The sequence below is a fragment of the Antedon mediterranea genome, chromosome 5 (assembly GCF_964355755.1).
Source record: "Antedon mediterranea chromosome 5, ecAntMedi1.1, whole genome shotgun sequence".
Taxonomy (NCBI): domain Eukaryota; kingdom Metazoa; phylum Echinodermata; class Crinoidea; order Comatulida; family Antedonidae; genus Antedon; species Antedon mediterranea.
Window position 1 is genome coordinate 4,617,950 of NC_092674.1, and position 26,663 is coordinate 4,644,612.

General features: G+C 35.9%; 3 protein-coding genes across 7 annotated transcripts in view; 1 reads left to right on the plus strand and 2 right to left on the minus strand.

Moving 5' to 3' along the window:
- LOC140050090 (triokinase/FMN cyclase-like) overlaps window positions 1-26,663 on the minus strand; it is a 51,085-nt gene that overhangs the window by 17,310 nt on the left and 7,112 nt on the right. Inside the window, exons 12-16 of one of the 3 annotated variants that reach the window (XM_072095106.1) lie at window positions 16,432-16,535; window positions 15,687-15,790; window positions 15,363-15,396; window positions 9,246-9,335; window positions 5,648-9,120 (exon numbers count right to left, since the gene is read on the minus strand). In XM_072095106.1, coding sequence (XP_071951207.1) covers window positions 8,962-9,120; window positions 9,246-9,335; window positions 15,363-15,396; window positions 15,687-15,790; window positions 16,432-16,535 — 491 coding nt within the window. In that variant the 3' untranslated portion in view covers window positions 5,648-8,961. Of the gene's footprint in view, window positions 1-5,647; window positions 9,121-9,245; window positions 9,336-15,362; window positions 15,397-15,686; window positions 15,791-16,431; window positions 16,536-26,663 lie in introns of those variants that run through there. The other 2 variants (XM_072095108.1, XM_072095107.1) reach the window with 2 other exon arrangements.
- LOC140050093 (uncharacterized) lies at window positions 21,082-23,000 on the plus strand. Of its 2 annotated transcripts, XM_072095112.1 has the most exons (4): window positions 21,143-21,180; window positions 21,761-21,796; window positions 22,115-22,522; window positions 22,620-23,000. In XM_072095112.1, the coding sequence occupies exons 3-4, from the start codon at window positions 22,116-22,118 to the stop codon at window positions 22,933-22,935; spliced, it is 723 nt and encodes a 240-aa protein (XP_071951213.1). In that variant the 5' UTR covers window positions 21,143-21,180; window positions 21,761-21,796; window position 22,115; the 3' UTR covers window positions 22,936-23,000. The 2 variants fall into 2 exon arrangements, with proteins under 2 accessions (XP_071951212.1, XP_071951213.1); XM_072095111.1 differs by lacking the exon at window positions 21,761-21,796 and having other exon boundaries at window positions 21,082-21,180.
- Window positions 23,414-25,020, minus strand: LOC140050091 (uncharacterized). Of its 2 annotated transcripts, none has more exons than XM_072095109.1 (2): window positions 24,833-25,020; window positions 23,414-24,503 (listed from the first exon to the last, which is right to left on the minus strand). In XM_072095109.1, the coding sequence occupies exons 1-2, from the start codon at window positions 25,018-25,020 to the stop codon at window positions 23,612-23,614; spliced, it is 1,080 nt and encodes a 359-aa protein (XP_071951210.1). In that variant the 3' UTR covers window positions 23,414-23,611. The 2 variants fall into 2 exon arrangements, with proteins under 2 accessions (XP_071951210.1, XP_071951211.1); XM_072095110.1 differs by having other exon boundaries at window positions 23,414-24,496; window positions 24,833-24,865.

A 26,663-nucleotide genomic window follows, 5' to 3' on the forward strand; every position in this document is an offset into this window, starting at 1 on the left:
ACCATAATTCCTAATTCCAAACCATAAAAGGTTATTACAAAGTGAAGCTGTGGAATTCTATATTATTTTTAAGTTAATATATATTATACTTCACTATCTATCTTAAATTGAAAAACAGTTAGGACTATCAGAACATTTTTTTTGAGAATTTACAAGTAGAATAAACACATGGGCCTTTCGAAACCTAGTGTATACAATTAATAGACAGTTTTCTAAGTGATTTTTTTATAAAACGTAGTACTGTATGACGTGAAGAATTTATCAAGTAGGCCTAACACACAACGTTTAAGTCTAACGCATGAACTTAAATCGAAGTTCACATAATTTGGCGCATAATCTCAGCAGAAGATAGTAAGATCAACTTGACATTAACGACGGTGTGACGTGCACTACTTTTCTCAAACGATTCTAATCGTATGCCATCCTCGTTTATCGGAAGATAAAGTTAAACTATTGTGAAGAAATTGACAAAAGTCGTTTTATAACGAAGCAGTGATTGAGAAAATCTATTTGTTCAAAAAAATGTAACAGATAAAATTATTTATGTTAATCCTAATCGTTACCATGGTGATATCGGCAACAAGTCGGATCTATTAAAACGCTGCATTTTAATCTTGGTGGAATTAGTTCTCGTCGGCTTAATTCCTCAATTATTCATGCGAATCAAAAGATGGCGCTATACAGCTTAGAAAAGCTGTCTTACAGTATTGGTCTCTTATAAACCAATACTAATCCAGTCTAAGTCTTCTAATTCATTCATGTCTATCAAGGATACATGATGTTACTATCTTTTTCCATTTGGTCTGCCTTTGCTGATCTTGTTCCTTATGTGATTATCTGCTAAAGGTGGCGCCCTTTCACGTTTACGCTCGAGTCAGCTCTTTGTAAACCTATTTCCAGAACGCGTAATTTTTTTTTCCAGGACGAACGTGGGCAGAAATCATGAATAATTCATGATTAATTATGACATAATAGGGAACATTATAGAGGGCGCTATATACACGCTTCCAGAACGTCTCACATGATATATCTGATTTCCGATTCATAATCTGGTCCGTCTATTTTTATTTCTTTCAAAATTTGAATTACAAATTTTTGGAATTTTGCTATGAGGGGAAGTAGCCTACATTCAAATTAGGATGGTAATATTTCCTCTCTGATTCAATATGAATAAAATCACTGTAAGTAGGCCTAACAGATATGGAAATAGTAACAAAAAAAACAACAAAAAACACCAGAATGGAATTCACCGACTTTAATAAGAAAACAAGTCTACAAAAAGATACTTAGTGATGCCTTTAATATATGATTTTATCGACATAAGCAATCTTAAAAATTTATGAAATTGATGCATATGAACATTATGAATTGTAATTGTGATATTTAATTTTGAGCGAAAGAATGATTGAATTGGATTCTGTCCAAGATAGCGACAGTTTATGTTTAATGTTTTGCAACTACTTAATAAGTTACGAATATAAAAAGTTGGCGATGTTGTATGACATTATTTTTTATTTTTTATTTTATTCATTTCGGCAATAAACATAAAATAATAGTTACAAAAACATAGAAAAATAAATATATATGAAGGACAAGACACGAAGCCGAGGAGAGAAAAAAGCATTAAACAAAACGCTGTCACCGGTAAGGTGTGTCTCTCCAACTATTATTATTGATCGGTATGGGAACAATTATGATTTTCAGAGACATTATAACTATTCAATAGTTACAATGGAAAATGTAGGGATGTTGCAGGACATTATTGACCGGTTTGAGAACAATTTTGATTCTCATATCAGTGACATAAGAATAAAGACACATATCGGAGCGCGTGCAAACAACGCGCGCGTCAAATACATGATGGTGTATCTCCTATGTTACGTCACTGACGATCAAGACCAACTTTTAAAGTGAATGAAAACGACGATTCATATTTAATGTCATCCTATATACAAGTATACTGTAGTTTGAATATATCAAGTTAGCCTGTCTAAAAACACTAATAAAGTGATTTCTAGGCGTTTTCCCATTTCCGAAGAGTGTAAGAATGTAAAATTAAATCACCTTGTTGGATTCAGATGCATTATAAAAGTGTCTGTAGTCATTTCCACACTGATGGATCAAAAGTTAGAGAATGCGGATCGTTCCCGAACCTAATAAGGGCATTTTGTGCAACTCAATGAAATGTATGTCAGACTAACTTTCAATAAAAACAAAATTGACAAATTGCCGATTAACAAACAGGTGAGTGGTAAATGTTGTTCTTTGATGAACTATTGAAACTGAAAACTAAGGTATGTTCTCCACTAGGATAGTGTATGTACAATCGAACAACTCTGAAGATTGTATCTTAATGCAATTCCTCCTGTACAATTGTAACGACATTTACAGATATAAACCTATAAAATGTAGACCTAGACGTAATTAAAACAACTTGTCTGTTACAAGAAAAAAAAGGTGCACGAATAACACATAAAACTAGAAGACTATCGGGACAATAAAATAATCGCTTTGGTTTTCTTAACGCTCTTTCTAATTTTCCGCTGTAAAAGACTTTTTAAATTATGATGCTCTTCTCCTAAACAATATAAGAACAATTACAAGTATGGACATTTTGCGGGAAGGTTATATTTTTATTATGTATCAAAGAAGCAAAATAATTATACGTTAGAAATACACGTGTGATTTAATAGCATTGGAGTGTGTGTTATCTCTCTACCTATTCTCATGACTACTGTCGGATTGTAAACTCTACACTAACGCTTTATATTACCGCAATAACAATAATTTCTATCTTTATTCATATCAGCAGAAAGTAAGACGTGATGTTTTTTGTTAAATGCCATTCTAAACTAATTTCATTGAATTCCATTTAAATACTGAACTATGAACAGATACATTTTAGTTAAACTTATTACAACAGGAAGAATATATCAATTTAGATTAGTGATTGAAATGTATCTGCTAGACGTGGGGACATCTTCTATACGTGTAAGCAATACACTTATCAGCTCAATGCAGGAGTCGTATTAAAACAAAACAAATTTACATCTTTATTTAAGCTTTTACTCATCCAGTAGGATAATGACAAACTCATTAAATAAAATTAACCATTGGATTGTGATTACGTGTAATCATCTAATTTTAATGACATAAAGAAGAACGCCACAGGGAAGATAAAATGCAAAGAATCTATACGGAAGGTTTCTTAAGCTTGGTTCCCACTAGAACGTAACGCAAGGACGTAAACGCAACGCACGCGTTTTATCCAATGACAAGCGAAGTTATAGACAGTTAGCAATCACAAGCGAATAAGCCATCGCTTGTGATTGGTCAATTAATTTGCGTTGCGTTACGTCCTTGAGTTGCGTCGCTAGTGGGAACCACGCTTTAAGAGGCGGGGTCTCGCCCTTCTGTATTAAAACCGATACTATGTATAATATCAATGAAAATTCCTGATCTATCTCAAACAAAATGAACATCTACACATTCAAGATCTATACCACCATATTATACGAATAAGCAAAACTGACCTGAAAACGAAACAATATGTTTGATCTGCGTCTATATAATTGGTCTCTTTCCACCTACCTCTCCATCCCCCTCCTCCTAAGCACAAATTATCCGCCCATTCCACACGGAACGACCCGAGCGAATCGACCAGAACGACCCGAGCGAATCGACCAGATCGAATCGACCTCCCACAGTAAACATATCTTTCTTAAGATAAACATAATGAAAGCTTAGGCCAACTGGTAAATTCGTATTACTATTTCATTGTATATGATGATCCAAAAACACTGTATGTAATATGTACTAAACACAAAACACAGCTCACGAAAAGGTACATGTTCAAACGTGGCGCCTCGCGATGTGATGCCGTTACGGTAATCATTAGCCTACTACTACTCTACACAAACCGGTTTGGTCAGTTACATAGTCCGAGAGGCCTAGCGGAATACACTTAGGCCTACTTACAAAATGCACTAAAATAAGGTTACTTACCATTTTATTAACTCCAAATTCCATGATTGTTTAAAAGTTAGAAGCGTATATAAATTCACTTTATTGTATATTTATTAGTCACAGCCCTACAATATTTATACCACCAACAATAGAAATGTTTACTACAGTATCAATGTTTAAGCATCAAAACGAGGCGCCCTCTTTTCAGATTTTAAAAGAAATAATTGGTGGGTTGGTTCCCGGCATAAAGTTTGTAAGACTTCAGAGATGTCACCATTCGATTAATTAGATTCTCACGTCAAAATTACGGTTCGTTTTGACCCTTGATGCGTTTAGCTTCGCATGTGGATTGGTTCAATGCGCACTGGCCTAAAGCCTGATTCCCACTAGGACGCAACGCAAGGACCTAAGCGTTTCCGTCGTTGCGCCTGCGTCTGCGTCCTTGCGTTGCGTCTCTCTAGTGAAAACCACGCTTTAGGGATAGAACGTACGGGGTTGTGTTTGTTTGAGGCCTCTAAGACACCTACGTATTTTAACTAAAAAAACAAGGGTGCAGAGATGTATACATATTTTGCATTCTTGTTGATTTAGAAAGAAGTATATAAATTATCATGTAACCTGTCAAATATTAATACATACATGAAAAATGTTACCTCATTAGTTGGTTCTCCATCAACAACAACGCGCGCCTGCCAATTTTAATTGATAGTAAATGATTTAAAGAGACAACGTCGACGAGATAAGATTGTATCAATTAGGAACATCAGCACCAACATTAAAATAAATGACTCAGGTTTGCCATGATTTAGTGTACAATTATTCAGGTCGGTATTCGTGTAGGACTGAATAAATGAAAATATTTTACATTTTAAATACATAATTTGTATATGGTTTGACCATAAGACAAATCGATACATCGGTACATCGTTATTAGTATGAGTATGTACAAACGATGTATCGTTCATGATATGATCTTTTACAATTTTCATATTGATTTTAATATTTTTCTGAGACAGATTACCTCTAATAAGAACATTGATTATTTTACGTATCAATTTAAATTATTGTTTTAATTTTTATTTGCTTTTCTGAATTTTGCTTTTTGATAAAAATCTATCAACAAAAAAGAATTGAACTGAACAAAGTAGACTCTAATGTGTATGATATAATTCAAATTTACTGTATATGTTATAGATATTATATAAAATGTGAACCTACTCGAAGGTATATATCAAAATTGTGATATACAGTTGGATCTTGTTTGAAGGCCTACTTATTATGATCGAATATTACAACCGAAAAAAATTGAAGCGAGAGATCGTGGATTTATAGCTACAGGTCGTAATAATAATTGAACTGCGAGCCAATATAAAGGAGGGTGTAAAGATGTTTATATCCAATCAGGTTTGGGAATACAATGGATGGATGGAAAAGCTTGTGGTGTAATGATATGACGATATCTACTTATGAAACAGAATAATTCGAATATCGGTTGGGGTGATAGTATTCACGCTTGCCAATTTACGCTTTATTGATTCATTATCATATCTTTATTACTTAATAATAATAATATACAATATAATAATAATACATTACTTTAGATGAAGTCTTTACATTGATAAATACATAAATGGATACATACATAAATTGATATTACACATATATTTTGATTATGCATTATAATAGATATTAAAATATTACCAATCTCAGTCTCAGTACTGCAAGTTAGAGTAAATATATTTACTTTAACAATCTGTCGAAATAAATTCTACTATTAATTACATTTTTTACGAGATTGCGTGCTTAGAAACTTGTTACAGGCATGAACTGCATAATGAGACCGTTCGAGATTTCCTAGCCGCGTGTCTTACTCTGCGAGCGGCAAAGCCAGCTAGCATTATTATATAGGTGACGTATTAGATATAAAATGTTTCCGACATTTCTTCACTTATATCCCTGTAATTATAGTAGGCCTACACTCAGGCCTATATCTATTTATGTTTGCTATTGTAGCTAGGCCCAGACGCTGCTACTATCAGCCTTCCAGACGGTCTCGGCCTACTCCAATCCGAAATGCATCATGGGTAAAGGCATAATCTACAACGTTTACGCTTGTCTTTTGTAATCTTCAATTAAAATCGACGAATATGCTGACAACCCATAAAATTAAATATTAATTAATATTAATTATATAATGAAAACTGGATATCAACATTACGTAACAGGACAAGGTGGTAGGCCTGTCTGTCCCTTGCATGTAAAGCAAATTAAAATACCAACTTTGTTTCGATTACTTTACATGTCGTTGACAACAATATTCCGTGATAAATCCAAAAATGTACTTATTTTATTATACTCACCTGGTTCGTCTGTCAACGAGAACTCGTCCTCTACGCATATAAGTTTTCGCCATAATTCTCAAAATCTTGTAAAACACAAGGAATTATATTTACACACAAGATAAAAACAATTTTAAATCAAAATAGACAACTATGCGGCAATAGCTGATCTATCGGTTAAAATCCATACTGGCTTCAGGAGCAGAAAGAACATCTTGATTTCATTGGCTACAGTGCGGTGTTAACACAACTCATGCTATACACTAAATGTAGCAATAAAACACAGAGCAAACAGAATCATACATCAAAATACGGATAGTAAAGAAAACGACACGGAGACGTTACCTGTGCATAAAGCACACCACGTGATTGCTGCATATATAAACGCTACGATTTTCAAATTTTATTACAAAGCGAGCAGATTTTCATAGAGGGAAATTAGTCCGATAAGTGAATAAGATAGACTCGTAACTTTAGATTTTTTTTGTGTATTGTGTGTGATTTTGATCTGAGTAATCATAAAGTCCGAATCGAGGTTTGTAGTCGCATAAAAACACGACTCTACAGCTCACTATGTCGGTCGGTTGGTTGGTCGGTCGGTAAACACTAAACTCAAATTTGCGCACGCAACTGCAGCCATGTAGGCCTATATGACCTTGTTTTTTTATATTAGCGGAATGCAGTGTTAGAAACACTGACCGTATTCACCATTCACACTAAGGCTAGTGGAAACACCCTTACAAATAAAAAAAAATCGTATCTAAGAGAATACAATATAAAAGAAATACTTATTGAGTTAAGTAAAATACTTAATAATTAAGGAAAATATCTCTGTGTGATTGGTGAATATATGACCACAGGACTTTTAAGTGGGGCTTGCCCAGAGCCTAAAAATTGTAACATTAAGTGCTGGAACTAGTGTTCTAACTTTTAAATCGAGCTTTCCAATTTCCCACACCACTTCCTGACGATTCTCTGCACTATCTTAATTTCTTCAACATACCAATATCATAGGAACAACTGATGGAATGGTTTAAAAGTTTAGATAAAACAAATGTCACATGGAACCCTTTGTATTTAGGAATTAGAACTGCATAAATCATGACAATGGCATAGAAACAATACGAGAATCCAATACACCATAAAAAAACAATGCTGGCAGCAATAGGAAATAGATCTTATAGATTATTAAGATATACATTTATTTTATCTTTAATTCATATAATAAAATTAAATAGATCTAGGTATTAAGCCACCGTTGACAAATCCCTCGTTCTTCATATCAGTTATGGCAACTTAAGTTTCATCGATATATAACTGTATATTATAATAATGATATATTTATTATACTTCCCCAAGAGGTTGTCGTCTTGAAATGTTATTACGATTCCAAACGACAGTAATCCAAAACTCTAATTATAATCATACTTTGGTTGAATATTGCAATAAACCATAAAGGTGACCGTTTACATATCCTAAGATTTACAGAGATTTAGAAACTTGTTCAAGATATGTAGAAAATACACTGACTGATAATGCCAATGTAAATCTTCCAATATGTTCATAATACATCGAAACGATGTTTGTATGCTGCATGCTATATACTCGAATTGGGGTTGCTGCAAACTAGAGCAGTTGCGCATGCGCTGGACGCATTTTATCAAAGTCTACCTACACGCCGAACGGGAACGCGTATTCATTTGCTCTTAGAAATTGCTAGGATATTCACATAAAAAAATGTTCGCGCATTAATTTCTTTCGAGACAGAATCACTATAGTGGGTTAACCTGTAAAACAAGTAATCAGCGACGCACACATTCAAATGCTGGTAAACAAATAACGATTTTTTTGTACGCGCGCGTCACTCCGTCTCGTAAATGTTTCAGTGTTACGGGTATTAATTTTACGATTTAATGGCGGCCATTAAAAACAATACGTTCTACACATATCTCGCAGGTTGTAAAACCCTTTGCTCAATGAAACAGCTATATATAAAAAGCGATTTATTATAGAATATCAATTTTTGAGACATTTTTCAGAATATAATATAATACGGACTATCAAAATATCATTACGCTCAAAATCAATGTTCTCCCACGTATAGTTACTGTCTAAATATCAGACAATATTGAACCACGTTAAAATATAACTATAGTATACACCTCAGAGAAATGTATATGAATATCAAAGAATCGCTGTAAAGCACTACGAATGTACTTATTTTCACGATGTACTCGCGACTAAACAGTTGTCGAGTCAAAAAGTCATTCTCAGAGAAACACAGAATTTGACTAAAACAAAAAGTCGCAAAAACAAATGCATCAAAATGCCAGAAAATTAGCATGGTTTAAAATGATCATGATTATTTTCAAGCAACGGAAGAAACAAATCGATCTGTTTCAGGTTTAAAATACCGATACGCCCGACAAGTTCATCGTCAGTGAAAATAGCAACGTGTGTTAGATATAGTTGATTTATAGCGATTAGCTTTGCATCAATTCTTTGAAAAAATGATAAAAATAATGATATACCACAACGCTTAGACGCATATATGAGGCGAGAGGTGCGTTGTCCATCCAACAGTGTAAAAATTAATCGCATTATAAAATGTAAAAAGAAAATATTCAAAATTCTCATTTGAAACAATAATTGTGTTCTACGGTTCTTTCTTCAGGCTTTCCAGAAGTGCATGCATCCACAGTGCCACGGCAGAGGCTCCGGGGTCTTGTTTAGTTATAAGTTGTGCATTAACGTAGCTAGCCCTGCCAGCCCTGGCTTTCATCGACGCAGTTTCTGATGCGGCTTTGTCTGCGGCCTAAATGTAAACAATTTAGACAACATAAAACTGAGTTCTATTTTGGCTTTTTTTCGGTATAAATGAGTTATTCTAGTTAATTTAGGTAAAATAAATATATACAATAGAAAAAAACCCAGAACAACCTTCACAGCCTTTTCCAACAGAGAAGTCCAATCTTTACTGCTGTTCGTATCGTTAACGAATGTTTTATGTGCGGCATGCAACGGATCGAGCTGAGATTAAAAATTAGAAAAAAAAAACAATTTAAAACTATGTAGTGTGAAAAGTTGTAAGACATCCAACTTACATTGCAACAAAACCAATTTAATGAAAAGCTGCAACATACAAAAAATTAAACGAAAGTTGCAACAGAGCCAATTTGCAAGAAAGTTGCAACAAAACCAATTTTGAAGGAAAGTGGCAACAGAACCAATTTACTGGAAAGTTGCAACAGAACCAACTTACTGGAAAGTTGCAACATAACCAATTTGCAGGAAAGTTGCAACAGAACCAATTTGCAGGAAAGTTGCAACAAAAATAATTTGTAAGAAAGTTGCAAGAAAACCAATTTGCAAGAAAGTTGCAACAGAACCAATTTGCAAGAAAGTTGCAACAGAACTAATTTACTGGAAAGTTGCAACAGAACCAATTTACTGGAAAGTTGCAACAGAACCAATTTGCAGGAAAGTTGCAACAAAACAAATTTGCAGGGAAGGTATAGCAACAGAACCAATTTACAAGAAAGTTTCAACAGAACCAATTTGCAAGAAAGTTGCAACAGAATCAATTTGCAGGAAAGTTGCAACAAAACAAATTTGCAGGGAAAGTATAGCAACAGAACCAATTTACTGGAAAGTTGCAACAGAACCAATTTACTGGAAAGTTGTAACAGAGCCAATTTACTGGAAGGTTGCAACAGACCCAATTTACTGGAAAGTTGGAACAGAAGCAATTTGCAAGAAATTTGCAACAGAACCAATTTGCAGAAAATTTGCAACAGAACCAATTTGCAGGAAAGTTGCAACAAAACACATTTGCAGGGAAAGTAGCAACAGAGTCAATTTTACTCATTCTACTTTCTTACACTGCTATCATAGTAGGAGTCTATGCCTACTTCTAGAAAGACAACTAGTTTGTCTAAACCTTTATTTCTCATTCTGTATTCACATCAAGTTCGTTATTCGCAAAGCACACATGACTTTAGGAGTTTCAACGTTTACACTATTAGTCGAAAAATCTATTAGCAAGACAATAAAATGCAAATATAGCATGCGAGACCTGATTGTACAGTACAGTTAACCTTTCAGTTATATTATTCGAAATTGATTTTTCTTAGTTTTATTCCTCATAAAACTAGTATGGAAATCCATCGGATAAATCAACGGAACATGAAAGTGCACATTCTGGGAAACTAAAATAAATTCTTGTACATTGTTATTGAACCTTATTTGGGAATATAATCTCTCCTTACTTATATGTTAAATAACTAATGAATTCTTCCCGTATTTTATCTATTAAATCAATTTACATAGAGGAAATCCTCAAATTAAATGCAAGTTTTTAAACTTATGGAATGACATTGATCTAGTTCTAAATCAAGTAGTACTGGGTGTGTTTCTAAATTTAGTTATTGGTGCTTGTCACTGTTTTGTTTTTATTGTACTTTTTATAATAATCCTTACTATGTTTCTGATATTAATATTTATATATATATATACATATTTTAATATAAATCCAAAGACAAATTACTGAAAAAAATGACAATGATGTGGGTATCAGTGGCTGGATCTCAATGGAGATACAAAAAAAAAGCGAAAAGCTCAATGAAAACGATAAGTAAAACAGCCAAAAAAGTTAACAGAGCTTTCGGGCAACACTAGCCCTTCATCAGTGCAAGTGAAGAAATTTGTATAACGTCATTGTATAAGAGCTGGCAAGTGCTGCCTGGGAGGACAGGAATAAAAGCAATACAACTAGGGAGCCAGGGTGGAGTCTGAATAAGAGTAGAAAATAACTCTGAGCCAATGAATTTCTCCTTCAATACAATTATTCTGATTCTGATTCAAATGCTCTTTCTCTAGTCTAAATAATTTCAAAAGATTGATTTCTGTTATTATTTAAGCTTTCCTTGTAAGACATAGACATCGCTTTATTCATCCATAAATTTGGAAATTGTTGCTGTAGTTAGTATTTAAAACTGTGAATTTATGTTTCATTTTCCAGTAGTGTTAGTTATGTTGGGTAGCCGAGTGGTTAGGACACTTGACTGTCATACAGAGAGACCCGAGTTCAATTCCTGACTACAAGTACTAGTCTACTCTCAACTATAAATGAGTAGGCCTACCTGGTTGAAAATTCTAGAGATGATACAATGTGCTCCTAACAGCTCATTACCCTACGTTCAGTAGGTATACGGGGTTTATCTTACCATTACATTTACAGTACGTTATGTTTAATCTATTCCTATTGCTAATTGTTTTGATCTCTAATTTTGCATCATATTTCTCTCATACGACCAACCTCGTGGAAGCTTCGATTACAAATAAAGATTATTATAATATCACATTGCCACATTGAACTCTGTCTATATAGTATCAAACTACTTTGACAAAAAAGTGTGATGTGCCCAAATAAAATATCATCATTTCCATATATGGGCACAACACATTTTTTTGTCACAGAAAGTTTGATGTAGGCATTTATAGGCTTGCTTCCATGGTACCTTTCATTTATTTCGCCGATTCTGGTTAAATACCCATTTATACCTCTCGCTAAATATTTACAATGGCGGTAAGCCTACAATCTCATCATACTAATGTTATCCTTCATTAAGCTCAGTTCACACTGAGCCCGGAAAACGTAACTAGCACGGATTTTTATCTGGTCACCAGACTGGAATCCGGGCTCAATATGAACGTAGCTTTAATTCGTCGTAGGTAGATTATTCATTAAATTAGAATAACTTCAACAGATAGTATAGTCAATAATTTCCCTTATCAATTCAGAGAATTATTATAATTATCTGAATCGAAAAATGATACAAAAATCGATTAATCAAATAATTTAAAATGACATCTTTAAACATAGGCCTACATATACTTAAATTGTTACAGAAATCAGCTCGCAAAAAATGGTACATTCATGATTGCTTATAAATGCCGACTAGAGCAGTCTAATAGATGCACATTTCTACACTAGATCCAACGACATTTCAGGAAACAATAAAGAGGTAATCTCGCCTTTTTAACAGTACCGCACTTTAAAGTAACCGTGTCTATGAATTTCAATTATGCAAATATAAAACAATACACGCGCGCGTATAAATGTTAACTACGCGCTACTCATAATAAACTACATCCTATATAATATTCTATTAGATTAAACACAAGACATGCTTGTTTTGATCTGGGTGATGGATTGATAAATGGAAAAAAAAAACTATTAACCGACGTCAATTTATTACAGGATGCTTTAAACTGTTGCATACATAGTACCTCATACCAAGGGTATTACACTGCATGCGTACATTGGACTAGATTGAAATATTACTGACAACTGCCTCTAGGTATAGTCTTCTAATGGAAAACGCTCTTTAATAAATTTCAAAAAGACATTTAATCATTTTTGAAAATTACCGGGTAGAGACAAAACACATTCAAGTTAGATGTGTTTTCACAGATAACCTTTCCATCAAATGGCGTTTCTCGAGAAGAACCACAATTTAAAAAGTATCTTAATCATATTATTACCATTGTGTTTGTTGTTAATAAATAATATTTTGCTATGACTAATTAGAAGGTTAAAAGTGTGAACGTTTCAAAACACATTTTCAATGGAAAATCGAGGATTTTAAGATTGACATTTATTTATACTATTATACATTGGTTCGTAAATGAATACGTTTATAAATACCTGTTAAGTCGTGTTAATGAAAATGAGAAGAAATTACAATAAAGGTGCGTGATTCCCACGAAAGATAAAAAAAGGAAAATCGAGGATTTTTTAAATAATTGGAACTAATGCTTGGTTCTCACTAGAGACGCAACACAACGACGTAACGCAACTTAAGGGATTTGACCAATCACAAGCGATAGATTATTCGAACTGTCGCTTGCCATTGGTCAACTTGCTTGCGTTGCGTCTACGTTCTTACGTTGCTTCCAAGTGGGAACCAGGCTTTAGTATTTCATTTCTCATAAGATGGTTTCAGACTCGGGCCGAGTGGACCCGACTTTGGATCCTTATATGTAGTTGAGGTCTTATGCACGGTACGTTGAGCGAAGCAGTTAAGCTTGGTTCCCACTAGGATGCAACACAAGGACGAAAACGCAACGCAAGCGTGTTGACCAATGACAAGCAGTTTAAATAATCCATCGCAAGTAATTGGTCAACTCTCTTAAGCGTGGTTCCCACTAGCGACGCAACACAAGGAGGTAACGCAACGCAAGTGAATTAACCAATCACAAGCGATGGCTTATTCGCTTGTGATTGCTAACTGTCTATAACTTCGCTTGTCATTGGTTAAAACGCTTGCGTTGCGTTTACGTCCTTGCGTTACGTTCTAGTAGGAACCAAGCTTTACGTTGCGTTACGTCTTTGCATTGCGTCTCTAGTGGGAACCAAGCTTTAAGCGTGGTTCCCACTAGCGACGCAACACAAGGACGTAACGCAACGCAAGTGAATTGACCAATCACAAGCGATGGCTTATTCGCTTGTGATTGCTAACTGTCTATAACTTCGCTTGTCATTGGTTTAAACGCTTGCGTTGCGTTTACGTTCTTGCGTTACGTTCTAGTGGGAACCAAGCTTTAGGGAGAGGTTACAACACACGCCACACTCGAACTATCGGTGTACGACAGTTTTCCCAACCATTGTGTACGGTACGATAGTTTTTAATTACGGCGGCAAGGCATAATTGAAATATTTAAAAAAAAAAGACATTTGTTGACGTACTTTAAACATTCCGCCTACATAAACAGTCGGTTGACAGAATAATTATTATTACCTTTATATCCCCAATGAATGGCAATTTGATAAGAAGCTGTATATTCCTTTGACTCTGGATATTGGTTTATACAGTGAAAAATAAAAAAGTATGCTTGTGGTCACGTATAAGGCTTCTAGTATAATATTTCAGTTAATATCAGAAGTTTTCGGTCATTGAGCTTTGACTGGTTTTTTTTTATGTCGCCATTGTTTGACATTGCCTTCTATACCATACCATACAATAATGCACGTTCGCCATAATTGCGCCCAAAAGGCGTTTGGAAAATGACAATTTACACACGTATTTTCTAGTTCCCGTTCGACTGCTACACTAAATATGGAAAACACGTTTTTGCATTTCGTGCTTTCCATATATCTATCATCTATGGAGTGCAATCGGCGTCATAGGGAATGACGATTCTCTTAAATCATTATAAGTACATTGTTCGCACTAATAACGGTCAACTGCAACATACCGGAAAATGTGTCGGAAAATTCTGGCTCTCGCCAAATGGAATAATAAGTAACACTAATAACACGTGTCAGCGCTAACGGAAGAGCCATCCATCTATGTGACGTAACTAGTATAGTGACTAGAGTACGAGGGAATCAGTGGCCAGATTGAAAAACAAAATAGTAAAACGCGATGTCAACACGATGGAGAGTATTGATTTGACTTCATGAGATAGTGAATCAATAAATATTGAAGGGTTTTCCCTGAAAAGGAGATATTCATTTTGATGATATGAGATTGTGTTTCCCGAAAGCTCTGTCTACACTATCAAACTAGTTAGACAGAATCAAAGTGTGATGTGCCCAAATATGGTAGTGATATGCTCAAATATGATAGTGATATGACATCATCATGATGTCCATATATGGGCGTATTACATATTTTCCATGGTGTAGACATGGCTTAAAACTTGGTTCCAAATAGGACGTCAGCCCAACGCAAGTAATGATGATTACAACACCTTTGTTTTATTTAAGTTCTATATACTTGTTCTTATGTAAAAGGGTCCTACAAAAAAACGAAGCTACAGCTTTTTATGCAGGATCCCTGTTTTTCAGTTGTACTGTAATTATGATGTACTGTAATTGATGACTATATAAATGTGGAATAAATGAAATGAAAATGTATGATGATCCGTCGCGTCGTGATTGTCAGATTACATTCGTTGCAGTGTGAACGGGTGTTTGTGTTGATGCATATTAAGAAACACATTCGTATATTATATAAATAGAATAGAATAGCAATGCAAACTAGTACAAACCATTGTTCTGTCGCCAGGCTCAGCTCCACCGTACCTAATGGAAATAAGGAACATTCAACATCACAACGTTCATTGTAATACACCACCTAGTATGGGTTCAAGACGGAGTTTTGCCCTAAAATATTTTGGCACATATGGCGTTTCATACGTGTACTACTTGAGCTTGTAAACTGTATTTCAGACAAACATCGAAAAGCCTCGAAATGAATACAGACTTGGAGTAAGTCTATACGCCACCAATTATCTCTCAAATCTCGATATCTTACTAATTTACACACAAAAAAGGTTGAAGAAACTGTTTCAATTAATTTAATAACAACCAACCTCGACACAGCAGTCATTCCCGCATAAAGTGCGTCAATCCAAGATGGCGGATTCGTGTCTGTGCGCAGTTTCCCTGCCGCAGCAGTTAGAAACAAGCTGTATAACTATAGTAAATACAATAAAACGATGATAAAGTTAGACAAAGAAAAATAGTAAATAAAACACATCAATAAAGAAAAGAATTGCGTTCCGCTTCACTAAATTCACGTGTAAAGCTCTGTCTACGCTATAAAACTTTATGTGACAAAAAAATGTGATGTGCTCATATATGAACACACGATAATGATGTCAAATTACTACCATATTTGGGCACACCACACGTTTTTGTCAAAGTAGTTCGATAGTGTAGACAGCTTAAGAAGTTCAGAAACTGAGGAACCACGTACAGAGGCGAACATAATCCACGATCAACGTATATACGTTTCGTTACCCCACATGATTCCCGCCTTTAATTGTGTTGGACCGTTTCTGTAGTAGCCGATTGGCCTATTATGTTTAACATGTGATTATGATCTCAGTAAAGCTTGGTTACCACTAGGACGTAACGCAAGGACGTACACACAACGCAATCGTATTGACCAATGACAAGCGACAGTTCGAATAATCCATCGCGTGTCATTGGTCAAATTACTGGCGTTGCTCTTACGTCCTAGTGGGAACCAATCTTAAAATACATTACTATGTGCAATGCTATATGACGCACACAACGAGTACGTCATCTGGCATTTACATCCAGTTTACTTACCCCACCTGATGCCCCTCCCATCGTGTTCTCAAGGGACTCGGCGGCAGATATCAGAATAGCATAAACACTATAGTTTGAAAACCCATCTAACAAGGCTAGGATTCCTTAAAAAAAGCATAATAAAGTTAAATAACGACAGAGTTAGCATTTCAAATTTTATTTACGTTTACGACGACACAATAAAATAAACAATCGTAAATATTAACTATGAGTGTCATTATTCAAGAGAAACATCACATATACATTTGAAACCAAATTCAGAATAATATTGTTATCGTCTGACGTAATCTTCTTGAGAAAAACAACTAAAAAGGCAGTTTATCAAAAGATATCTTTACTACATTAACGTCAAATTTCACGTCAATAAGTTCCAGGCTGCAAGACGCATTATGCAGATTAAAACTGAAATGCCCACTTCACCGGATACCCTTTTTTGGGGGGCTTTATAAATATTTTGCTAGGAAATTTAGCTGGTAAAAATGTATCTGCTTTAGGCTAATAATATTTAGCCTTGTGTTACAAGATATTGAAATAGCATTTAGCGTGTCATTTAAAAGTAAGCAATCCGATACCTGCATTTCAACTATCATTAAGCCCCTTTTTTCAACAAGGCAAATACATTCACGCGAATCTAAAGCTCTGTCGACACTATCAAACTTTATGTGACAAAAAATATGATGTGCCCATATATGTACATGATGATGTCATGTCACTACCATATTTGGCCATATCACTACCATATTTGGCCATATCACTACCATATTCGGACACATCATACTTTTTTTTGGTCAAATTATTTTGACAGTGTAGACAACATTTTATATAACGTTTATCAGCTCTGATTCGTGGCGATTTCACGCGTCACAAACCAACACTTTTTATTGGCGCAAATTACATGCGTGTATTGAATATGCATGAGTTCTAATTGGTGACGAAAACCAGAATATAATAGCGCATTAAATATCATGATCATGCGCAGAATTATCTTTTTTTACCAAGATGCGTAGTTGAGTTGGGCATCGTGTGACAACGAAAGGTCCCTAAAGCTTGGTTTCCACTAAGACGCAACGCAAGGACGTAAACGCGACGCGACAGTGCGAATAATCCATCGCTTGTGATTGGTCAACTCACTTACATTGCGTTGTGTTGCGTCTCAGTGGGAAGCAAGCATAATGTATACGTACACGCAAGCCTGCATGATGCAAATCTTTTATATTAAAACTAAGCAAACATACATAAGTTAGGCCTACTTATGATCTAAAACATTGCTTTCACTTCTAACGACGCAAGTGAAATATATCTATGTGAACTTGCCTAATCTAGGTTGTAATTTGGCCTTTCACTAAGAGATTCTATTAAACTCCTTGAATTATTGCGAGCAATTTAGGTTTTTCAATCTTTGTCGATCAGTCACGTGTTTAGTTTGATTTCAATAAATCAAAACAGAAACTTATTTTGTTTTTCTTTTCTTCATTTTCCTTCGTAATTTAACAAAAACTGAAAAATTCAAAATAATTCGATTTTTCAAATAAAATTAGGTTAATGGATTTCATTACTGACGTCATCAATCAAAATACGAAGAACATCAATCCCTGTTGCTAATGGTTACAAAATACTAAAGTTAATGTTAGAAAGATGTTTTCATTTCTGAAAATGCTTGCATATCGAATCATACCAACCATGAACCATCCTCCTTGGTAATGTATAAGCCCAAAGACAACTTTAAATTAATTTTCAACAATGGGCGGACCGACACGATATAAAATGTAATCACTCAGGACTGTTTACGCTATGACGTCACCGAACGACGATAACTAAATATACATTTTTTCCTACAGAAAACAAACAATTATACAGTCTTCGATGAAAATAATATTTTCTCAAATCCAATGAAATGTTAAAATATCAAATAAATGTATCCTATAAGGTCTAGTTCTAGTTCTAATTTTTCAATCTCTGTAAGACCATTTATTATTTTTATCATCGTCTGTTACGTCCTAGTGTAAACGGGCCTTAAAGCTCTGTCTACACTATCAAACTTGTTTGATAAAAAAGTGTGATGTGCCCATGGTAGTGATATGCCCAAATATGGTAGTGATATGCCCAAATATGGTAGTGATGTGACTTCATCATGTCCATAAATCACATTTTTTGTCATATAAAGTTTGATTAGTACTGTAGAAAATCTGCTGTTTTTATGTTTCATAGTAGTTACCACCACATAACAGGAGGCCTACCAACACCACACAACATTAGTCCTAACAGCACCACACAACAGTAGTCCTAACACCACACAACAGTAGTCCTAACACCACACAACATTAGTCCTAACAGCACCACACAACAGTAGTCCTAACACCACACAACAGTAGGCCTACCACCACCACACAACAGTAGTCCTATCACCACCACACAACAGTAGTCCTAACACCACCACACAACAGTAGTCCTATCACCACACAACAGTAGGCCTATCACCACACAACAGTAGTCCTATCACCACCACACAACAGTAGTCCTACCACCACACAACAGTAGTCCTATCACCACACAACAGTAGTCCTAACACCACACAACAGTAGGCCTATCACCACACAACAGTAGTCCTATCACCACACAACAGTAGTCCTATCACCACACAACAGTAGTCCTATCACCACACAACAGTAGTCCTATCACCACACAACAGTAGTCCTATCACCACACAACAGTAGTCCTATCACCACCACACAACAGTAGTCCTATCACCACACAACAGTAGTCCTATCACCACACAACAGTAGTCCTATCACCACACACACAACAGTAGTCCTATCACCACACAACAGTAGTCCTATCACCACCACACAACAGTAGTCTTATCACCACACAACATTAGTCCTATCACCATACAACAGTAGGCCTATCACCACACAACAGTAGTCCTATCACCACACAACAGTAGGCCTATCACCACACAACAGTAGTCCTAACACCACACAACAGTAGGCCTATCACCACACAACAGTAGGCCTATCACCATACAACAGTAGGCCTAACACCACACAACAGTAGTCCTATCACCACCACACAACAGTAGTCCTACCACCACACAACAGTAGTCCTATCACCACACAACAGTAGTCCTAACACCACACAACAGTAGGCCTATCACCACACAACAGTAGTCCTATCACCACACAACAGTAGTCCTATCACCACACAACAGTAGTCCTATCACCACACAACAGTAGTCCTATCACCACACAACAGTAGTCCTATCACCACACAACAGTAGTCCTATCACCACCACACAACAGTAGTCCTATCACCACACAACAGTAGTCCTATCACCACACAACAGTAGTCCTATCACCACACACACAACAGTAGTCCTATCACCACACAACAGTAGTCCTATCACCACCACACAACAGTAGTCCTATCACCACACAACATTAGTCCTATCACCATACAACAGTAGGCCTATCACCACACAACAGTAGTCCTAACACCACCACACAACAGTAGTCCTATCACCACCATACAACAGTAGTCCTAACACCATACAACAGTAGGCCTATCACCACACAACAGTAGTCCTAACACCACACAACAGTAGTCCTATCACCACACAACAGTAGGCCTATCACCACACAACAGTAGTCCTATCACCACACAACAGTAGTCCTATCACCAAACAACATTAGTCCTATCACCATACAACAGTAGGCCTAACACCACACAACAGTAGGCCTATCACCACACAACAGTAGTCCTATCACCAAACAACATTAGTCCTATCACCATACAACAGTAGGCCTAACACCACACAACAGTAGTCCTATCACCAAACAACATTAGTCCTATCACCATACAACAGTAGGCCTAACACCACACAACAGTAGTCCTAACACCACCACACAACAGTAGTCCTAACACCACACAACATTAGTCCTATCACCACACAACAGTAGGCCTAACACCACACAACAGTAGTCCTAACACCACCACACAACAGTAGTCCTAACACCACCACACAACAGTAGTCCTAACACCACCACACAACAGTAGTCCTAACACCACCAAACAACATTAGTCCTATCACCATACAACAGTAGGCCTAACACCACACAACAGTAGTCCTAACACCACCACACAACAGTAGTCCTAACACCACACAACATTAGTCCTATCACCACACAACAGTAGGCCTACCACCATACAACAGTAGGCCTAACACCACACAACAGTAGCAGGCCCGTAGCCAGGGGGGGTTTTTATGGTTCGGGCGAACCCCTCCTTTACAGCGAACCCCCCTTAACCAACTGCGAACCCTCATCCCCGACATGCCCAATACCTCACCCTCATCTCCAAAAATCCTCCAAATACGTGCCTCACAGTACAAAAAGTTGTTTGTAAATTGAAAAATTCGTAAACTTGTTCGTGAACCTTCTTCTCTGTATGAGCGTCAACTAGTGATACGTGTCTGTAAATTTCTAAAAGCTGCAAATGAATTGCCGATTTTAACCTGAAAAATAAATGTTTGGTCCCTGCATGTAATGATATTAGCGAGCTTTCGTTTTAGTACGGAAGTAGTTCAGTACGGTAATTTGAACCGAAATGTGATCTACGCATGCGCAGAAATTTAAGACTCACCGTAGCGCTAAATTTCAGAACGGTAGTGAGAAGAAATAGCGTCCTGTCTGAAACGAACATTCAGCTGTGTATTTTAATACGAAGGACACGATGGAAGCAGTATCGTCAAAGGTAAAGCAGTTTAATCAGTCGTTATTTTAGCTTTATGTAATCAAACATAGACTAGGCTATAGCATATTAAATGAATGTTCATTAATGTAGTGCTCTAGATCAGTGATGCCAAATATAAAATAAAAAAATTGGCTTAGAGATTCGGCCTAGGGCCTAGCTAGCCTAGGCTAGTAGTAGTATAATAGAGGGCAAACCAGTGGCCTAATCGAACTAACTAGCCTAGGGCCTAGCTGCGATACCCTAGCTGCTGGCATTTAGGCTATCCCTACACGGTCCTACAAATAAACACAACTTGCACAAATAGGAGGTCTAGATACGTAGGACCCCCTACTCAAAAGATGACAGAAAATGACAAGTTCAATAATATTGATAAAAACTAGCTAATCAAATTATCTTCAATTCAATCCTGCTTTGCTTAAAACAAAGGAGTTGTTTACTTTATTAGATTTATAACAACTCCCTGCCAATGTAGCTTAAAGTATTTATCTTATTGTCATACAATATAAGATATATGTAGATAAGCTTGTGTACATTTTATTATTTTTATCTTGATTTTTTATTTATTTTTTTTTCAAAACAGGCAGAAGAAATTAAGACAAAAAAAGAGTACAAACCGGTTAGTTAGATAATTCAATAGTGCTCACTTTTTTACATTTATTTTAATATATTATTATTATTGTAAACTTTTTTTTTGTATGCACAAAACATATAATATTATATAATAGTATGCTTTTTTCAGTCTGAAATAAATGTGTTATCAATGTCAATCAATATTAGCATGATTAATTGTATAAAGTGGATAGTTCATTCAAGCTATATTATTTATTTTCATTTATTACTTCATTAGATTAAAAACTCCTACACTGAATTGATGAGAAAAATATTACATTAAAAAACACTATCATAAATTATGTGATTTTATTATTTATTTCAGCATGATCTGGGACAACCAAAAGGATCAAATCCTAATAGGAGAAGTAATCTTGGCTAGACCTTTTCAGTCCAAGAAGGGCACAACTGAGCGGGGAAAGGCATGGCAGGCTGTTGCTGATGCAATGAAGGCCCGTGAATACAAAGTTGACAGGCGGGCAGTGCGAGATCGCATATCTAATTTGATGGATAAGGTGAAAGGAAAAAATAACAAAGAAAAGGCAGCCAGTGGAATTGCAGTGGAGGAGACAGATGAGGAAAAGCAAATAAGGGAAAGTATTGAAGAATTCATCCAAGAAGAGGAGGATATAGAAATGTTACCAAAGGAAAGAGGAGATGAAGAGAAGAAAAAGGCTGATGGTGCAGAAATGAGAAAACGTGCATGTGAAACATTTGGAGAAACGCGGAAAAGGTAATACCAAATTTATGTAAAATGTAGAGGCAGATTAAAGTGTTTTTTATCCCCCTCTTCCTTAGTTTAGTTCTTATTTTTGTAAATTTATTTTTAGGCTTGATGTTGAAAGTAACACACCAAAAAGAAGGAATAGTGGGAATGACACAATCGGTATCATTCAAAAAAAAATGGAGATAGATCAGCAACTTCGAAGGGAGGAAATGGAGAGAAAAAAAGAGGAAGAAGAACGAAGGAGGGCAGAAGAAAGAGGAAGGGAAAGACGATTTGAGGCCTTCCAACAGCAACAACTGCAACAACAACAACAAATGCAGCAGCAAATACTTCAACAACAGCAACTCTTGCAACATCAAAACCAGCAAACGCAAACACTGATGATGGCATTTCTTAAGTCCATGGAAAAGAAAAACTAGATCCTTGATATATTTTTTTATTGTGCTAATCTGTGCAATATACTTTCTACTATAGTTGTTTTTATATATATTTATGTGTTTATTAATGCATGCCTTTATTTATATATACTTATACCATTGTTTCTTTCAATCTATTAATTATTATCTTGAATGTTTTGAATACCATTGATGCCAAAGAATATGTAGTTTAAATCAAAGAAGTTTTGTTTCTATATGAATGAGCATTAACAAAATATAATTAATACATGCTTTTCAATATCAATAAATAGAAACATTTATTTACCTTACGACGTTTTAACATAATACCGGTAATTCAGCTATCACTTTAGTCACAATTACAATAATTTACATTTTAAAAATACACTAAATATTTGTTCTATTGCAGGTGTATCTTTAGTGTTGGTATGTTATATACAGTTAAGTGTTTAAGAGTTTTCCAGGATTTTTATTTAAACTGGAACCATTTTATTTCTTTTAATCTATTAAAGGTTCTCTTGTATTACAGTTAGATGTTTATGAATGTATATATGTATATGGTTACAATAAAAATATTTATATGAATAACTTCTTAAATTTAAATGGAAACAGTTATTTACTTTATAATTTATACAATTTTTAATAAATTCAATATCACTTCTATCACAATTATTTACAATAATTTAGAAAAAAAATACATTCATTGAAAATATTCTTCCAGCGATGGCGGTTCAAGTTCAAAATAGGCAGATGTATTGTTCTTATACACACATGTATGTGCATTTGTAAGTATTCCAGAAACAATGTACATTTTGCCACATGCACTCAATTGCACTTTCTGAGACTTCTTATAGTCTGTAAATTTAAATATATTTACAATGTCACCAAATAGCCATTCAACGCTAATTCTGACTTTGGACATTGCCGCGTTGAAGGCCACTTGTTCTGGTGTTATCCGTACCGTCGGGAAAGGTGCTTGCAATTGTGGGCGCAATGGGTACGCAGGATCACCATACACGCACAATACATTTCCCTGTGGATCATGTGATCTGGCCTCAAGCTCTGTCAACAGACCCGATTCACGAAGGAGAAATGCATCATGTCTCCTCCCTTCCACAGGTCCATATAGGTGAGCTATGAGGCCATTGGGAGCTGTCACTGACTGGAATTTCATGGCATGGATTCTTTTGTGACCATTATACATAACTTGTTGATGCTGATTTGGTCGGCATATTGGCCTTACGGTTCCATCAACGAACCCCCAACAGTTCCTCAAAGCAGCACCCTTTGTGTGTGTTGCCTCAGCAAATTCCTGTAAATGTTGTGGGGATAACCATGGCTGATCTAAGGATGAGATCCGATGTCTATGGATGTCGAAGATGTAGTTGGTCATCCACTTAAACGCCAAGTAAAGCTGTGGTACTGAACGTCCATAGTCCTTGATAAGATCTCCATATCTACAAGGATATGCATACCTTTGGAGTGTGATGCACAAAGCCTCAAGTCCATCAATTTTCGACTTATTCTCCAGAATTACAGTTGGTGGCACCCCCAAAGCATGTTTCAGCCGGTAGATATCATTTTTCTGGAATCTAAGGGAAATAATAATACACAGTATATTTTAAATCTCATAATGGATAACATACATGATACTGGACATGTTATGGGCATCATATATTAATTTAATATTTAATCAACATTTATTACTAAATAGTAGCTTCTGTAGATAGTATAGTAGCCTACTAGGGCTATACATAAAAGAAAGCAATACCTTCAAGGTATATGGAAGTATAATTGTTAGTAACCAATGTTAAATGTATTTAAGCTTTATAATGCCTTAACGTTATCTAGCCCTACCTAGTAGTAGATTATAAATTGATAAATAAAGTGCTACCCTGATTTACCCTGATGGTCGGCTTACCTGAAATAGCTGTTGCATTCATCATCGTTGAATTTATCCAAGTTGAATTGATATTCATCACTTTTATATTGAAAATCAGGATTACTTGGGGAATTCATACTATACAACATAATGAATTCTTCCTCGTCCAGAACATCTGATATATAGGCAGCAACAAGAGCATCTCGTACCCTATGTAGGTTCGCCATGTTGTAAGATGCTGAAAGTCGAGTCAACTGATGATGGTACCTGATACATCGCGCACATGTTCCCGTCGCGCCCGTGAACAAAACGAAACAGAAACAGACATGACGGGAACCTAGTAAATGAGTACGGTCACGGTTGGTTAAACCGGCCGTACTGCACGTTTACCGTACTAAAACGAAAGCTCGCTATTGACGCGTCTCATAGCGAGCTGGCGCACGAACGATTCGTACAAAGGACACCGCCAGACAATTGCGTACCTATAATTGTTTAGATCACTGGCAGTCAGGCGGCATGCATAAAGTATATAGCCTTCCGACGTACATCAGTATTTATGTGTGACTATGAAGTATAATGTATCATAGAGGATTATAGTGAATATTAATATTTTACACTATAATATCTATGGTATCAAGTACTGTAGTTCACATTATGGCATCCGATTATTTTTTTCTAGACCACTAGCCGATACGTACTAAAATGTATCAATATCACCTATTTACATATTTATATTCCTCAACAAATTTCTGTAAATAAATATTATAGATAGAGCTAGCAAATAGCATTTGCCTTCGCCCAGTGTGCTTTTTTAGGGGCTGCTCCTAGATATACGTTCGCATTGAACTTGAACGCAAAACAAAATACGGAGTAAATGATCAAACAATCGGCGGTTCCGCACAGAGCACGCGCATCTAACACGGCAACAAATAGTTATCGTCATTTAAATTATCGACGTGTTTGAGGAGGAGGAAGAAAGTACGATCTTTTTGCTCATTGGTTATATAGCATGCTGCACGAGAGTGTCTTTTCCGGCCATCTAGGGGTGTCATTTAACAAAATTCGCTTCGCATCAGGCTGGGGGAGGGGGGGGGGGGGGTTGACCCAAATATTTAGTGTCCGAACCCCCCCTTGACAGATCCTGGCTACGGCCCTGAGTAGGCCTACCACCACACAACAGTAGGTAGGCCTACCACCACACAACAGTAGGCCTACCTCATTTGTTTTATCCCGATTTTTAAATCAGCCTCATTAAAAGGAGGATGAGGCACGTCTTTGCAAACGTAAATCCCTTAATGTACCCATATTCATTAAATTATATTTTTGTAATGAGTTCTGGTGCAGATCACCGCTGTGAGCCATACATTACTATACTGTTTTCCGCAGCACATAACATATGATCTTCAATTAACATATAGACATAAATACGTCAACTTCATACATGTAACAATAAATTATGTGCAATAATGAAGAAAAACTGATTAGTGTATGTAAACACTCTTTATTTCTGCAAGCCGTTAAAGTTCGTGTCTTTTGTTTAAAACAAGCTTAAGCGTGATTCCCACTAGAACGCAACGCAGCGACGTATCGACGCAAAGTGCTGTATTGCGTAATCACAAGTGGGAACCGACGAAGATTGAAAGATGATAATGATTGAAAGGGCATTTTCTTACGTTGCGTAGCTTGCGTTACGTTGCGTCGCTAGTGGGGACCAAGCTTTACATTTGCACTTTGGTAGGCTTACAGTACATCAGATGGCTTTGGGTAATGTCCATGATAAACTATTAGAGGTAATTGATATGTTCCCCCCTCCCTAGGAATTTTAAGGAAGCATTAGCATAGCTTAAACGTTATTTATCGAATACATAAA

What these genes read in the sequence shown, in the direction of transcription:
- LOC140050093 (XM_072095111.1), top strand. Translation starts at nt 22,116, where the DNA reads ATGATCTGGGACAACCAAAAGGATCAAATCCTAATAGGAGAAGTAATC. An exon ending in TTTGGAGAAACGCGGAAAAG is followed by an intron (nt 22,523 to 22,619) that starts GTAATACCAAAT and finishes ATTTATTTTTAG; the next exon opens with GCTTGATGTTGAAAGTAACA.
- LOC140050091 (XM_072095109.1), bottom strand. Translation starts at nt 25,020, where the DNA reads ATGGCGAACCTACATAGGGTACGAGATGCTCTTGTTGCTGCCTATATA. An exon ending in GAATGCAACAGCTATTTCAG is followed by an intron (nt 24,504 to 24,832) that starts GTAAGCCGACCA and finishes TATTTCCCTTAG; the next exon opens with ATTCCAGAAAAATGATATCT.